Source organism: Emydura macquarii, unplaced genomic scaffold (genome assembly GCF_026122565.2).
Source record: "Emydura macquarii macquarii isolate MOO-44397 ecotype Brisbane River unplaced genomic scaffold, CSIRO-AGI_Emac_v2 contig_2897, whole genome shotgun sequence".
Classification (NCBI taxonomy): Eukaryota; Metazoa; Chordata; order Testudines; family Chelidae; genus Emydura; species Emydura macquarii.
Window position 1 is genome coordinate 51,449,302 of NW_027133034.1, and position 16,563 is coordinate 51,465,864.

Consider the following 16,563-nt stretch of genomic DNA (forward strand, 5'->3'; position numbering starts at 1 on the left):
AGGTCCTGATGCAGGCAGTGATCCAGGCGGAGATGCGCTGGGTGGAGACAGGTGAGCCCTTCATCCGGTCCGCCACTGCTACGAACAGCTGTGTCGACTTCCGGAACAGCCACGTCTGCTTGATGTAGTAGGCCAGGGCTCGTCTGACGTCCAGTGAGTGCCATCTCTGCTCCTCCTCCAAATAGTGTGGTTTAGGAAAGAACACGGGGAGGAAGATATCCTGGTTATAATGAAACTGGGACACCACCTTAGGCAGGAAGGCCGGGTGGGGTTTCAGTCGCACCTTGTCTTTATAAAAGACAATGTAGGGAGGCTCCGAGGTCAAAGCCCGTATCTCGGAAACCCTCCTAGCCAATGTAATGGCCACCAGGAAGGCTACCTTCCAAGAGAGGATGAGCGGCAGGCATGTAGCCATGGGCTCGAAGAGGGGTCCCGTCAGAGCGGCGAGGACCAGGTTCAAATCCCAGTTGAAGACAATGCCTGGCTGTTGTTGTGGGGGACCTGTGGAGATTGTCTATTATGGCAGCCATCACCTCGAAGCGAGGCTGTGGGAGGAAGGCTCTGGCCTGGGTGGCATCCAGGGTGGCCCCGATGAAGTCTAGGCGCTGCACCGGGGTGAGAGTAGACTTCTGCTCGTTGATGAGCCACCCCAGTCTGGTGCATGTCGCATAGGTGAGTGCCAGGCTGTTTCTCACGTGGGCCCTGGACTTGCCCCTAATCAGCCAGTCGTCCAGGTAGAGGAAGATCTGAACCCCTCTGCAGCGTAGGTGTGCTGCCACCACTGCCACGCATTTTGTGAACACCCTGGGGGCAGACAAGAGACCGAAGAGTAGGGCAGAGAACTGGTAGTGGCAGCCAGCTACCACAAACCGGAGGAACTGTCTGTGACCAGGAAGGATAGTAATATGAAAATAAGCATCATTTAAGTCGAGGGCAGTGTACCAGTCCCCTGGATCCAGAGGCGGAATGATGGAGGCTAGGGAAACCATACGGAACCTGAGGCGTCTGATGAATTTGTTCAGATGGCGGAGGTCTAATATGGGCCTCAGGCCCCCCCTTTGCCTTGGGAATGAGGAAATATTGTGAGTAGAACCTTTTTCCCCTTTCCTGGGGAGAAACCTCTTCCACAGCTCTGAGGAGGAGGAGAGAGTTCACCTCCTGTATGAGGAGTTGCTCATGAGAGGGGTCCCTGAAGAGGGACAGGGTAGGGGGAGAGTCTGTGGGGAAGGCCGTGAGTTGAAGGGTGTGGACTACACCAAGAACCCAGCGGTCTGAGGTGATGTTTTGCCACTCGGGTTAGTACGGCCTGAGTCTGTGGGTGAACGGAAGGGTCAGATCCAGTGGGACGGTGAAAGTGCCACCCTCGGGCGCACCATCAAAATTGCCACTTGTTGTTATGCCCCATGGCTGGGCCTTGTTGGGGGCCCACCGAGGACCCCTGTCGGTCATGCCAGTTAGGCGGTCTATATCTGTCCCGACCCTTCCTGAGTTGAGCGGGTCTGGGAGATGGCCTAGGGGCAGGCTGGGGCTGGCGTTGGGCTTGCAGCCGAGACTGACGCCTTGAGGCCTGAGGGGTGTATAGCCCTAATGATTTCAATGTAGCTCTGGCGTCTTTTAGGGCGTGCAGTTTGTCATCGGTCTTTTAGGAGAAGAGGCCAGCGCCATCGAAAGGCAGGTCCTGGATGGACTGCTGGACCTCTTGAGACAGTCCCGATGACTGCAGCCAGGAACACCACCGCATCACAACGCCCGAAGCCATGACTCTGCTAGCGGCGTCTGCTGCATCGCGGGCCGTTTGTAGGGCTGCCCCTGCCACTGCTGCGCCTTCCTCCTTGACCGTAGCAAAGTCCGCTGCTTGGTCCTGTGGCAATCCCTGCGCAAACCTCTGCAAGGAGGACCAGAGGTTCAGGTTGTAACGGCCAAGGAGCACCTGGTGGTTGGTGATCCTCAGCTGCAGGGCCCCCGTAGAATAGACCTTGCGGCCGAAAAGGTCTAGCTTTTTATTATCTTTATTTTGGGGGGTATTGCCCTGGGCCCCCTGCCTGTCTCGTTGGTTGGCGGCATCAACCACGAGAGTACCCCGAGCAGGGTGGTTGTATAGAAATTCAAACCCCTCTGCGGGAACCTAATATTTCCTCTCGGCGCCCTTGGACGTAGGGGCAACCGAGGCAGGGGTTTGCCAGAGGGCCTTGGCCAGCTTCAAAACCCTCTCGTGCACTGGCAGAGCGACTCTGGATGGCCCTGCTGACCCTGACACACCAAAGAGGGGGTCCTCCTCCTCAGAGAGCTCCTTGAGCTCCAGGTTCAAGTTGCTGGCCACCCTCTTAAGCAGTTCCTGGTGTGCCTTGAAGTCAGGCAGGGGTGCCCTATGGTCCCTGGCGGCCGCATTGTCAGGGGAAGATGAGGAGGATTGTGTGAGGGGCCTTGTGGACGGACCTTTCTCAGGGTCAGATTCCTTCTCCGAGGGATGGCCCCTGTCTGGCTGGCTCGGGGAGGAGGAGGGGGGTGTGCTGGTTGGGCCACTGAAGACTGGACCGAAACCGTACTCTGGCCCATCTGGGCCTCCCAAGGCCCCCAGTAGGGCCACTGCCAAGGTCCTTGTGGCCATGTCGGTGCCAGTAACGATACCGACTGGGAAGCCTCCTGATGGGCATGGGACCCCGAGCCGCTGGAGCGGTACCTACAAATGTTTGTGGTCCCGGCCAGCCCTCATCGATGACCTGCTCCGAGATGACAAGGAGAATTGTCGGTGCCGACGCCGGCGGTGCCAGCGGGGGGCCGAGTGGCTGGAGGAGCTGGAATAGGATCTCCGCCTTGGTGCTGAGGTCTTGCGATGGCACTTGCCCCTAGGAGATTGGGAGTGGTGCTGGCTGTGACATCTCCGCCCCGGCTCCGAGGATCTTGACTGGTGGCGCGGTGCCGAGTCTTTCGGTACCAGGATCCTCGCCTGGCTACGGCCTGGGGATCGGGACTGGTGCCGTTGAGTCTCTGCCGGTGCCGGAAGTTGCGCAGGGGATCTGGACCGGCGTTGCTTGTTCGTGTCGTCGGGCACTGGGATCCACACCGGGCTGCAAGCCAGGGATCTGGACCGGTGCAGAGCACGTTTGGTCTCCACAGGCATCGGGATCCGTGCCAGGCTGCATGCTGGGGATCGGGACCGGTGGGTTTCATCTGGTACTGGGATCCGCGCCTGGCTGTGTGTCGGGATTGAGACCGGTGCCGAGCGTGTCAGGTCTGGTCAGGCGCCAGGACCTGTGCCGGGCTGCATGCCGGGGATCTGGACTGGTGCCGCACTGGACTGGGTGCCGGGGTGTGAGATCCCAAAGTGCGATCCCTGCGTGAGGCGGAACTGTAGCGACGTCACCTCGTGTGGGAGCCTCTAGACCGCCCTCGGTGTCGAGGGGCTCGACGACTCAGGGTCGGAGCTGGAAGGGGAGCCCGCACTCTCTACCCTCCGCGACCGTCTGGCGGGAGACCTGGACTCCTGTCTCAACCACCCACCAGGGCCACTCAGTGTAGGTTTACTCCGAGACACCAGTCACTGCGTCCTCAGCCACGGGGGGGACGGAGGCGTGGGCATTCCTATTAGCGCACGTGCTGCAGCAAACGCCTCTGGTGTTGACGGCCCTTGCAGGGGCGCTCCCCCACCCCCAGGAGTCGGGGGAGGCTCCCTGTGGGGAGATGCCAGTGCTGGAGTAGTCTCCACAGCACGTGGCTGGGGCATCTCCTGACTGCACCCCAGACCGACAGGCGGTGCGGGAGAGTCCTTGAGGGCGGCTTCCTGCCGCTTCTTCTTTCTCGGCACCGAAAGTTGCTGATGGGACGACTCCGGTGCCGGTGGGGCGCTCCGCACCGAGGAGACGCTCGGTGCCATAGGGGCTCGCGCTGGTTCAGAGTCCAGCCAGAGCGCGGACTCCATCAGGATGGCCTTCAAGCGCGCGTCTCTCTCTTTCTGGCTCCGCAGCTTGAAGGCCTTGCAAATTTTACACTTGTCCTTGTGGTGCTGCTCCCCGAGACAACGGAGGCAGCGGTCGTGAGGGTCGCTCACTGGAAAAGTCTTCCCGCAAGCGGCACAGGACTTGAAACCAGTTGAGCCAGGCAGGGCCCAGCCTTAAGCCCCTGAAGGCTATCTAACACTTAACTATTCAAACTAAACTGCTATACTTAACAACTATTTACCAATCAACAATGAACAATGGGGAAGCTACTTGCTGTTTAGCAAGAGGCAGACGTTCCAGCAACCGTCAATTGGCGGAAAGAAGGAACTGAGGGCCCACAGGGCTGGTGGCACCCGATATACTGCGGCATGAGCGCGGCACTCCAGGGGGTGCCTGAGCCGGCCCTCCAGGGCTTGCTAAGGGTAAAAAGGTTCCAGGAACCAGTGCATGGGGCACGCACTCACCTATATTGGAATGGATATGAGCAATCACTTGAAGTAGAACAGTTTTTCATCTGAAGTCACAGAACACCAGCAAAGAAGTTTCTGCTCTGTACTCCCTTTAAAGTGATCCAATCACACACCCATGTTCAACTACGAAACACACAATATTGTTCAAAAAAGTGAAAATAATTTACTGGATATTTGTTTACATAGTCATTCACCGTCTTTACCAGTAATCTAAGCTCTGCAGAAGTTCAGACATGGAATGGAATAGGGGAAAACAATGTGTCTAATTCTGATTTACACTAAGGCCCTTTTACAGTGTTCTGGCATAAATTACCCTTACTTTAAGTCTCTTTCTTTGCTAGTGTACTTGAGAGTCAGACCCTAAATGTTTGCTTTGAACACTGACATGGCAACGGAATACAAAGCACTTTAAAAACAACAAAAAATAGCAAAACTGGAGAAAAACATTTTTAAGACACTAAGTTAACATCTTATTACTGAAATCTGGTGGGAAGATTCATGTAATTAGAATGTTAACATCAATGGTTATGAGCTTTTTAAGGAGGACTGAGTGGGCAAAAGGGAAGAAGGAGTGGCACTGCATGAAAAACAGCATTACTTATTTCCAAGTCATTGACAACTCTGAATCAAATTACACTGAATGCTTATGGATTAGTGTTCTAACAGATAAAGCACAAGATAGGGAACTAGCTGTTTGTCTGCTACAGATCATCAAATCACACTAGAGAACAGAAAGACCTGCTCCTTAAGCACTTATCAATAATGTATAGGAAAAAAATTGGGTTGTTACAGGAGACGTCAATCCAAGTGACATATACTGCAGGACTCAGACTGACAGTATTAAAACATCTTTGGAATTTCCAAAAAACATAGATGAGAATTCCTAACTCAAAATGTGTTGCATTCACCACAGGGAAATTCTATATTGGACTTCATCTTAACAGAGATAGGTGAACTGATCTCAGAACCAAAAATCAGTAGTTCCTTATGTACAAGTGATCATGACTTAATTCTGTTTATACATTACAAGTGTAATCAAGTCCAAACCAACAACATATGTATTTGGTGCTTTAAAAGGGCCAATTTCACACAGCTGAAAATAATTGTGAGTCAAGTCAGCTAGAAGAAAAAATTTAAATAGAAAACTGTTAATGATAATTGGGAATTGTTTAAGCATGTTTTATTAGATGCCCCCAAAAACCACAAATCAAGAAAGGAGGCTATGCTGGTTTAAAATGCTCTAGTTCAAGCACAGCTATTGGTCTTTAAGCAGGACTTAGTCTAGTGTGACCACTTGCATTACACAATGGTCTCTGCCTGCCTAATAAATAAATAAATAAATAAATAAAATCTATTAATCTATTAAAATCTGAGCTGAGATCAACTCATACAACCTACCTGTGAAGGTGTACTTGTTAGCTCCATCTTTTCTTGGGATTTCTCCTTTGCTAATCGTGCAGCTTCTTTGAATTCCTGAAATTTTTCTGCAAACTGAAGGTACATATATTTTAAAAGATTATAGTTCAAATATAAAACCATTGTTACAAAACATCTTAAAAAATAAGATTATAGATTCAGTCAGGATGTTTTTCCTCCTTAGCAGATAATCATTTAGCTCAATTGTGCTGTATTATTTATGGTACTTGAATTTACACACGCTTAAAAATCCATTTGCATGTGGACAATACAGACACCCATAAGCAAACAACCACATTAAAATACTACATTAAAATTGGGATATACCAAAAAAATATAATGCTACACACAAATAATATTGAGAACAAACCATCTCAAACATGGGCATTAAGTGTATTAGGTAGCCTTAAAAAGCTTACTTGAAGTTTGAAATTAATTTTCCTCCATATAAATGTTGGGATGGATGTAAAAACTCACTTAAGTCAATAGGAGTCTCTTAATCCTTTCATGTGGAAAATGTACTGATTTCTCCCCATATCTTGGTTACAACTGAAACTCAAACGGCTGATTAAAGAAAAATCAACCATAGGAATACTAACCCAGATTAATCTCTGATGTAAACTCCACTGAAGTCAATGGAGTTACATGAAGGATGAATGTGTTTCATTATGTTTAAGTAAATGTTTAGTTCAGATTAATTTCAAGGATGACTTTTCACAAATTTTGTTTCATGAGTTTTCATAAAAAAGATTAATGTTTCTGGCACAGTCTCTTCTTCCTGAAAACTGTTCAACTAGCTCTAATAGTGAGTGAGAAATTATTCTGAATTAAATGTTCATTTAAACATGATGGATGAAATGAATCTTTTGAGCAACTTTATTAAAGTAATGGAATTACAGAGATCAGGTTTAGGCACATCAGGCCAAATTCATGTGCACTGCACTCATTGTGGTGTCCGAACCACCGTTTTTATTTACTACCGTTTTTATTAGGATTATGATTTTCTTATTACCACTTCCTTGACAGCAACTGGTTATGAAGAAGCATCTGACTGAAGAATTTTCAGAAAGCTTTTAATTTCTCTGATATTGGTATACTCAGGGCTTTTTTTTACACTGCATATGATTGCATGAATTTGAAGGGAATGGAAGCTGCTATTGTATTACATAACCTCCTCACGCATTTTCAAGCAAAACCTGACCTGTTGTCAAAGATCCAGAAATCGAAACAAAAAGGGCACCAGAATGAAAGCAATTCTGAATAACTTCATCCAGGGGTCAACTGCTTAGCTACTGTAAATAATTTAGTTCTCATGGTGGTCCACTGAAGTCCGAAGGTATGTGGTACTCTCCTCACTGGAATTGTATCATCTTCAGTAAAACAGATTTATTTGCCAGAAGATGTCAGAATTATATCTCCTTCCTCTCAAGTCTCAGAGAGAGGTGATTTAGAGAGAATGATTCCGAAGAGTTTTTCAAGAAGATTAGGCCTCTTTCCTGAAACACACTGCAGACTCCTAAGAGGAATTTGATGGTAACAGGGATTTCTCTTTTCCTAGAGGAAGGTAAATCCAATAAAGCCTGTGCTAGATCATTCTGCTTTCCATATCCTAGTAGAAGAGAGTTTGTTCTCTCCTCCAGACATTAAAATATATTGAGCTGAGTTCTTAAAAACCAATATAAACTTAACAAAAAAAAGCATTAAACTAACCGGTGTCATCTAAAATAGACATTACTTCTTACTCGAAAAAGGCAGAAAGTGCCAATAATCTTAGAGAACCTGGTTCCTTTCGAAAAACTCCCCCCAGGCACTGACCTTGAATGAAAACACTGATGTACTCTAAACTGAGCAAGAGCTGGGATGGTAAAGACTGGTGACAATATGACCAAGTCAAAGCTGAGGAATGACCCCAAATGCAAATGTGGAAAGCCTAGGCAAGTACTTGAACACTGCCTGATGTAGTATCTGTTGTCAATATTCTGTTCTCACTTCTCAAATAATTTATCTGGAGGACACCAGATTTTGGCTACAATTTTGATGCAATGACTAAGACTTCTCCCACAAAGGTTTTTCTTCTTTTTCCTTTGGATTCCAACACCTCCACTAGATTAATACTGGACATGAAAACTAAAGATCCCTACTCAGGAAACTAATCATTTCACAAGTAGGACATCATTTGTGGATCAAACATATTTCAACAATTATCACATGATTGAAAGCTTTGTGGCTCATGGTGTACAAAGTTCCCCAAAGAGTGTCAGAATCCCATCGAGGTGCCTCATTGCCTGTAATATTACAATAATGTTCAGAATTCCCTGAAGCTAGGAACCAATATCACTGGCACCTCAGGATGTGCTAAGCAAATAATTTGGCTGTATCCATAGGAATATGATTTTCTAGCCATAACAAAATGAATAGTTCTCTCATTTAATGGAGTTCTGTATTCTGCAGAACAGTTGCATTCTGCTCTTAAGGAAGTGAAAGAACGTCATCTCTGTTTAAGTGACGCAAGCTTGAAAGATCAATTTTTTAATTTGTACTTTCTCACCATATTCCTCATCTGAAGATTATTGGCTACATTCAGAAGAACAGACTGTCCATTGCTGCACACACTGTGTACTCTAACATTTCACACTTGGACAAAATGAGTACAAAATGAGGATGTTCTGATAGGGAAGCATTTTACACACTTTGCATTAGTGTAAATGAATACACAAGGTGCAAAGCAGTGGGAAGTCAGGGCAGAAAGTCTAGACTGAAATTCCAGCTATTCCTTTTAGAAGTTTTCTTAGACCTTCCAAACATCTAACAAGCCTGAGAAAAATTTCTTCTATTATAGTAGTTCGGTTTCAGCTTGGTGATTTTCACCAAAGTAACAATTACAATAGCTGCTGTGTTGAGGAAAAAGACTTTCTTATTTGAATGACTTGTCTGGAAGGACAGTAATACCAGCACAAGAGGAAGCAGTCCACAAAGTGAAAACACCAGTATAATTTTTAGGATTTATCATCAGCCTAGCAAAGATCTTTCTGACACCTCCTAAGGGAACAGGCAATGGCCAGGCAAGTAGCAAGCTGAGAACGCTACTTATGAAAAAGATACTTGTTTTACAGCTACCTTGCTCTCCCCAGCTCTGCCTGTCTGTTTCATTCACCTAGACAGTCTACTCTTAAACCTAGGCAGTAAGCTCCCTGGGGTGACAACTGTCTTTTTTGCTATGTTTGTACAGTGACTAGAACAACAGGACCCTAAACACCGATTAGGGCCCCTGTACACCGATGTAATTCAAATATATAATGCAAAGGCTCATCTAGGGGCACTGATGGTCACAAACATAGAAAAGGAATATTAAAACTGGAGTTATGTGTAACTTAAGTCTTAAAGGAGTAAATTGTTTCAGAAACAAATTTGTTAACTAAATTACTATTTCTGTGGCACCCTGAGGCTCCAATCCGAACTGAAGTCCCATTCCAACAACTCCTTCCTACAATAATTCTCCTTTAACTTTTCAAATTCATCATCAGCACATTGGTATAACACATGCAATAGCCAATGTATAAGCACATCCCAAGAGGACTAAAACACCAGGAATCACAGAAAGTAGCAAGATGCTTGAAAAACGAGGAATTCCTGCTACTGTGAATAATCGAATGTTGGAAGAAGGCTGAATACAAGGCACTCTTGCCTACAGAACTGTTCATTAAGCTCATATGAAATTCTGTTTTGAAAGATGAAGAGGGAGACCTGCAGCCAACAAATGAACCAGTGCATTAGAAAGGAAAATCAAATCAGCGCTCGTCAAATAACCCTTGGAAGTACTAACAATGCAAGATATACATCATGTTAATGAGTAATTGTCTCTTGGGTAGGTATGTACACCAGTTTAAACAAACAATCTACATTAACTTGTTTTTTTAAACTTATTGATGCAGTGGCATGTGTGTGAATGCACATGCATATTCTATTATAATCAACGTCATTCAGAATTTTTTTTTGGTTTTGTGTGACTTAGTAGAGATTGATGCTATTTGATTATGAAACAGAAAATTTTAAAGAGTAAATCACAATAATATCCAGCTGTACAGATAGTCCATCAGGAGATATTTTGAAGAGGGAGTGGGCACAGGGGAACTGTTTTGACTCCTTGATTCTGGACTGAGGCCAGCTCTACACTTTTCTAGGTGCAGAGTGGATGGAGCAGCACAGAGTATCTGACCCTAAGAAAGCTTCAATGAAAACAAAGCTAGGGTCTTCTGGATGGCCCAAGGTTCTCTGGAAAAATCAGTTAATTCAGTGAGAAAACCTTTCAGGAGTTTCTCGATTTCAGTATGCCCTCTGAACTACTACATACATTACTAACAATTTGCAGTCTGTTCAAACTGCAGCAGTGAAGACATCAGGAATACTAACTGAAAGTTAAATATTGTTGATACCAAGAACAAAATCTAGGCTCTCAATTTGACATAATAAGAGTTCTCTCTAAAAATCCCACATAATTAAGAAAATATTGATAAAACAGTACAGATAATATTCCTCAAGCTGCACTGGAAGGTTTCTTCCTGCAGCATTTGAGTCTGAAACAGAAAAATGAATGAAGTGTTGCCATTTCTTCTGGTAAACACAGCAACACTACTTATAAGGCCTTAAAGTATGCCACATTCTTTCCTTCTTGCCTGGGTAGTTGTAGTGGGGACTATTTAATAGCATAATTTTGATGCCTTTGCACAGATTAACTCTCACCCACTCTCTGACAGACCTGCAGGATTTGGTCTGTCACAATGGACAAATAGTACCACAGTTGCTTTCTCTTATGCTTTTCTAAAAGGGATCCAATGAGGCAGTCTACACCTGTAAAGATGCCTAACACTTATTCTCATTTTAACTGGTACTAAATTCTTCAGTAAAAAAGAGCTCGGCCGGGTCTCTCTCAACCACAGGGAAGTCCTTAACACTGATTATCGTATTGCATTTCATTTTCAAGGTCTTCTAAACGACTAAGATTAAAGTTACTTCATAAGTTATAACCCTGTTCCAACACTACAGTCCACTAGTATGAACTCTTTGCCCAGAGCGAATCCTATTGGACTTCCACAGGATTCTGGACCCTAATAGCAGAGCACATTAGCAGATAGTATTGCTGAATTTGTGTCTACATGAACAGTACTGCTCCTCCTTGGGAAATGTGAGCCCTTATGAAAGTGGATTTTCATTTTCAAAGAGGCCAGCAAACAATTTCATATACACTGCAAGGTATTTCTCAATATTACTGGTAACCTACTTATATTTTCTATACTCTATTAATAAAATTAGTTTTATTTCCCCCCCACTGTTTTTTTCTAACTTTCCCTTACGTTTTCAATTTTTTAAATGTTTGTAATAAAATGTTAGTTCTATGGTAGAAAGTGGAGGAAAAAGGGGGAAGAAAAACATGGGTGAAATTACAGTTGAAAAAAAAGTGTGCCATTTACTGAGCCACGATTTCCCTGATGGAATTCAAATATAGCAAGAAAAAACTATTTGAATTTAGGGCCTGAATCTTCCTTCCTTCTTAAAAGAAAAAAAAGTAAACTGATCTTCCACGTAAATGTTTTGATTTCCTAGGGGGAAAATTGTCAGAAAATCTTTTATGGCAAGAGATAAAAGATGACATTTTACATTCTGCTGTAAGGTTAAAATACAAATCTAAAATTTATCTTTTTAAAAAAAAATTCATGGGTATTACCAAATGGGTTTAAAACCCTGCTGCCAGGGATGCCCCTCTCACTTTTCCATGTTATAAAGGCTGGATTCAGAGAATATGTAATTACTACCTTAACACTATTGAGTGTCAAGCCAATGTAAGATATTAATTTGGTTCTAGTTATTCCTCAATCACCTTGACTGTTGAGGGAAAAAAAACACATTTTTCCATACCACTCAGGTTTTTTTTTTTTTTTTTTTTTTAAATGTGTTTACTTACTTTTGAAAGATGATGTTCAGAGGAAAATCCCAAGCCATAGACCGTATTCGCCCTGCTGTCTGCCCACTGGCCAAACTTCTGGGATGTTTTAGTAAATGTCATGTTGGGGGTGATAGTGCTATTTATTATTGCCTGCAATGAAAATGTAATAGCAGTTATAAGACGTTCTCACCAAATTGTAAATAGCGTAAGATCCACAAGCAAACATGCTCATATACTGAATATTTGGATATAGTATGGCATCAAGACAACTCTTTGGCAAAGCCATATAAACTGGCAGCCATGATTTTGAAGTGATAAAAACTGTTCCAATCACATCTACAGTTATTAATATGCAGAGTGGCATTTTTTTTCTAGGAAAGATGCCAATGAGGTCAGAAAAAAAGAACACCACAGATTTTATGGTGGGTATGTTGTTGCGTCATTCTAAAGACATACTGCTAAGACAGCTGTTGGCTTACACTAAACTAAAAGCTTCAAAATGTGTGTTCAGAAACACAATTTTGTAGTTTTCAGAACTTTTCTGTGATTTTTGTTCCTTTATGTGAACCTGGATAGCATTAATGGGGTAACACATACAACTATAGAAAAAAGTTACACACCAAGTTTCGAATACTGCAAAATAGTATAAAAGGTATCAGTTACATATCCATAGCAAGCTGCAAATGTGTATGAATTCCTCTGCTACACTCAGAACTTTATACTGGACACCAAAAAAGCAGTTATTGAGTGACATTTTAGTCCTACCGAATCAACTGGAGTTTTGTCATTGATTTCAATGGGGTCAGGAGTTCATCAATTGCACCAAAGTTTGTACAGAACACATTCTAATCCCTGTGAAGCAGAACTACACAACTGACTCAAAATTCATGTGAAAAATAAATGCTTAATATGTTGTTAATACCCAAATGCTCTATTAGATCAACAACAAAATGAGCCAAGACCTACTTGTTATTGAAATTCACTACTAGCCAAACTGATCGAGAAGTAACACTGGCTACATAGTGTTCGGCAAAAGATATTCTGTACTACAGTTAATGTGAAATGTGGACTGTCCCTTGCCTGGGCCTTTCTGGCATTATAGACTACTTCAAACTTACCATTTAGGCAACCTACAGTAGTTATTGCATATACATAATACCAGAGTGAAAAAATAGCCTGGTCTCATCTGGCTTTGTCAATGATCCTGGAGTGAGAGGAATTGGGTGGAAAGGCATGGTGGTGGTCTTGACACCACTGTACAAGAAAGGCTTCTGGCAGTGATCCTGGACTCATGCCACCTCTGGAACAGAAGTTCTGACGCTTGACATCATCCTTGTTGGCAGAACAATTCTATCAATGGATCCCCCATTGGTGAAATATCAAGCTGGTGATTGCTGCAAAAATCAATCACTCATAGTTTAAGATAGACAGTCTGCTTGCAGTATGTCAGGTCATTGCTGAATCCCAGGACACAGAGCACCACCAAAGTCATTCTATGTGGGTAACACTATTTCCAAAGTGATTGCTTCTCTACAGAGTGGGAGATGAGCGGGTACCCCCTTGCTTATTTATGTAGCACACCGCAGACATACTGCCTATCAATATTTGCAGTGAGCATCATAGAACAGGGAGGAATGCCACGCACACCAGCAACTCTGTGAGGTGGGAGGATCCGAGAGCCTGGGCTCCAGCCTGAGCCCAGAAGTCTACACAGCAATGAAATAGCCCATAGCCTGAATCAGAGTCAGCTGCATGGGCCAGCTGCAGGTGTCTAATTGCTGTGTAGACATACCTCATCATGCTTCTATATGCAGGTCTACTGTCTTCTGGGGATCAGGCCCCTTTTATCTGTAGATGACCCAGGTAGACTCCACATCCTGTCTTTGACACAGCTGTGATCAATGCCAGGACTGGGGAAAGTGTTGTGCATTGCACCCCTTTTTGGGCATGGGTGGATTGTGGTAGCCATCCCAGCACTAAGAAAACATGAGATGGTATTAGGACTTTCTTACTCATCGGCTCTTTTACTGGAGAGCAAACTGACCAAGCCAGATTTGTAGTGACTGTAGGTGAAGCCAGGCAAAGGGTGTCATATAAATATATGCGGACATGTAGCCTAGTAATGTGAGGCAAGACCACACCATGGTAACTGGATGTGATTTCACCAAGTTGAGTAAGAATTGAAGTGAGAGGAGTCTGTCCTCTGGCAGGAAAGCAACCTGGTGGTGAGCTGTCACAATGGGTGGACATTTTTTGAAGGCTGATTGTGTCATGGAAAGTCTGAATGGCCGTACTTTGCACTGTAGTAACTGGGCCCCACAGTAAATCTCAGGAATGACCTGTGGGCCAGGTGGATGGCAATGTGGAAGTACACATCTTGCAAGCTGAGAGCCACAGACCAGTCTTGAACTTTCAGTAATGAAACATGGAAGCAAGTTTTACATCCTGAATCTGGAGGTGGCATATGTATATTATTTGCTCAGTGCCCTCAGGACTAGGGTAAGACAAAGGAGAACCTTCTTCCCCTCTACTCCTATCACACCTTCACCAGAAGCTCCTAGAAGCAGCAATGAGGCCATTTTTTGTAAGAGGCTCTCATGAGAAGAGTTCCTGAAGAGGTAGGGAGGAAAGGTAATAGGTAGGGGCAAGGAACAAAAATGGAGGGGGTGGCCATTGGCAATGATGTCTAGCACTCCTTTGTTAGCTGTGATCTGGTCATGCCCGATGGAAAGGGAAGTGGCAATTTCCAAGATCACCTATGGATTTGTTTTATTGTACCTCCTGACACTGCTGCCTTTAAGCCACATGCATGACAAAGGAGGGGAATGACAGACTCCTTATGGAATAGCAGGATCATTTTCTGTGTAGCTATTCCAGTTGGCAGTTATGAGTGTAGCATGGCATTCTTTCCCTCTGCTGCATTTAGTATTTGAAAGGCTTAGGGCATGCCACTGGGGTGTAGCTTCCTAGTGACCTCAGCATTGCCCTTGAATCCTTTAGGGAATGGAGTATTTTATCCATCCACCCACGGAAGAGCTTAATCCCCTTGAAGGGCAAGTCTTCTATAGTCTTCTTCACTTCCTTTGGAATACCAGATGCCTACAGCCAAGAAGCACACTGCATCACGATGGTCCTAGTCTTCTTTGGATTATGGACACTATCAGAGACCCCAGGGAAAGATAAACATCAAAATATGCTCAAGTCTTTGGGCAGCACTTGATAACATTTTTCTACTCTCATTGAAATTGGGGAAAGCAAGTCTGGAGTGTTCCAAAGTGCTTTTCCTGTCTCCAGTATGGCACTAGTAAACAGGGAGAGCAATTCTTGAGGGTGCTGAGCATGTCAAAATGCTTGTGCATGTTCTCTTGGATCATTGGTGTCTTGGATGTCCAGTGTTTCAGCTATTCTTGTGGACAAGTCCTGGAAGGCCTCAAAGAGATCAATGGCCACAGCTGGGGGTGATGTGATTTCCCTGTCAGGTGAAGGAGGTTCGCAGGGTGTCTCCAGAAGAATCTCTGCCTACTCATGAGGATCCTCCTCAGAATCAGGCATATGGGGCTTGATCGCTTATACTGCCAGCTATCAAAACCTCCTCTTTCTCAAGGCATGTGGCAGGGAGCTGCTTCTAGATATGTAGGAGGGCAGACCCTAGTATGGCCAATAAGGCCAAGCTGGCAAGTTGTACAGATACCAGGTAGATTGGCAATGGGCTGGCCAAGCACAACTGTATTCAGTACAGGGTGTCTCCAGAATTCCTTCTTGAGTTCCTTGCTGACCTGAGGCAAAAGGGCTCCCTAGACGATGTAGGAGAGAAGGAGCAATGGGAGGGAGTGAAGAGAAATTGGGATGCTGAAGTTGCTTGATAAGATCCCAGCCCTGAGAATGCAAATGCTGATTCCAGTCCTGGCACAGGAGACAGTGGTTCCTTTGTCAGCGTGTATCTTCATACCGTGGTGGGCCTGCGTGTCAGTGTTAGTTCCATTGTGAATCTCAACATCTAACTCATTACTGACCGCATATGGCTGAACCCGCTTTCAGTCAGCCCCTTGTCTTCAACTGTTCGTTTTGATATGGGCTTGGACAGCTTGTTGCTGGAGGAGTGCTTTGAGTCCTCCTTGCAAGACAATCCCAAGGAACACTCAGAGCTGTGCTGTTCAGTGCTCGTCTGCCTCTCAGCGCCTTTCAAAGAAGAAGGTGTAGGTGATGCATCTAACCTGTCCCAGGGTTTGTGCCAAAGCTGCAAAGGCATTCAGTGTCAATGATCCTGGTGCCGGTGCCAGAACTGGGGATTTTGGTACCTTTTTTGAGATCCTTGTCCCCAACTGAACTTGAGGTGTCAGATCATGTGGCATATTGGTTCACTGCCAAGCTGCTGCAAGTTATACCTTGTAGGACAATGGTGCAGTTGATCCAAGAAATGATTTAGTAACCAAAGCTACAGACTGCAAGTTGGAGAAAAATGAGTTGCTTGAAACTCCATCTCCACAATGGCCTTCCACAAGAGTCAATTTTGGCTCCCTTTTTGTTCAACATATACACATATGACCTTCCTGATATGCAGGCCAAGAAGCATGTGTATGCTTATGATGTTGTATTGCTGACACTGGAAACAATTTCCAAAGGATTGCAGGGAATCTCAGCCAAAGCATGGACATTTTGACCACTTACTTCCAGCAATGGAGATTCATTTTTGGTGAAACTTAAGACAGCAGCAACTATTTTCCATCTAAGCAATCATCTTATCTTGATCCATGTACAAGGATGGTTACTGTCATACCAACCAGCCATCATACACTTG

General features: G+C 44.7%; 1 protein-coding gene across 4 annotated transcripts in view; it reads right to left on the reverse strand.

Moving 5' to 3' along the window:
- The window catches only part of HOMER1 (homer scaffold protein 1), a 154,076-nt gene that overhangs the window by 74,979 nt on the left and 62,534 nt on the right, over nucleotides 1-16,563 (reverse strand). For all 4 annotated transcript variants that reach the window (XM_067569300.1, XM_067569297.1, XM_067569299.1 and 1 more), the window contains exons 3-4: nucleotides 11,784-11,915; nucleotides 5,807-5,899 (exon numbers count right to left, since the gene is read on the reverse strand). In XM_067569300.1, coding sequence (XP_067425401.1) covers nucleotides 5,807-5,899; nucleotides 11,784-11,885 — 195 coding nt within the window. In that variant the 5' untranslated portion in view covers nucleotides 11,886-11,915. The remainder of the gene's footprint in view (nucleotides 1-5,806; nucleotides 5,900-11,783; nucleotides 11,916-16,563) is intronic.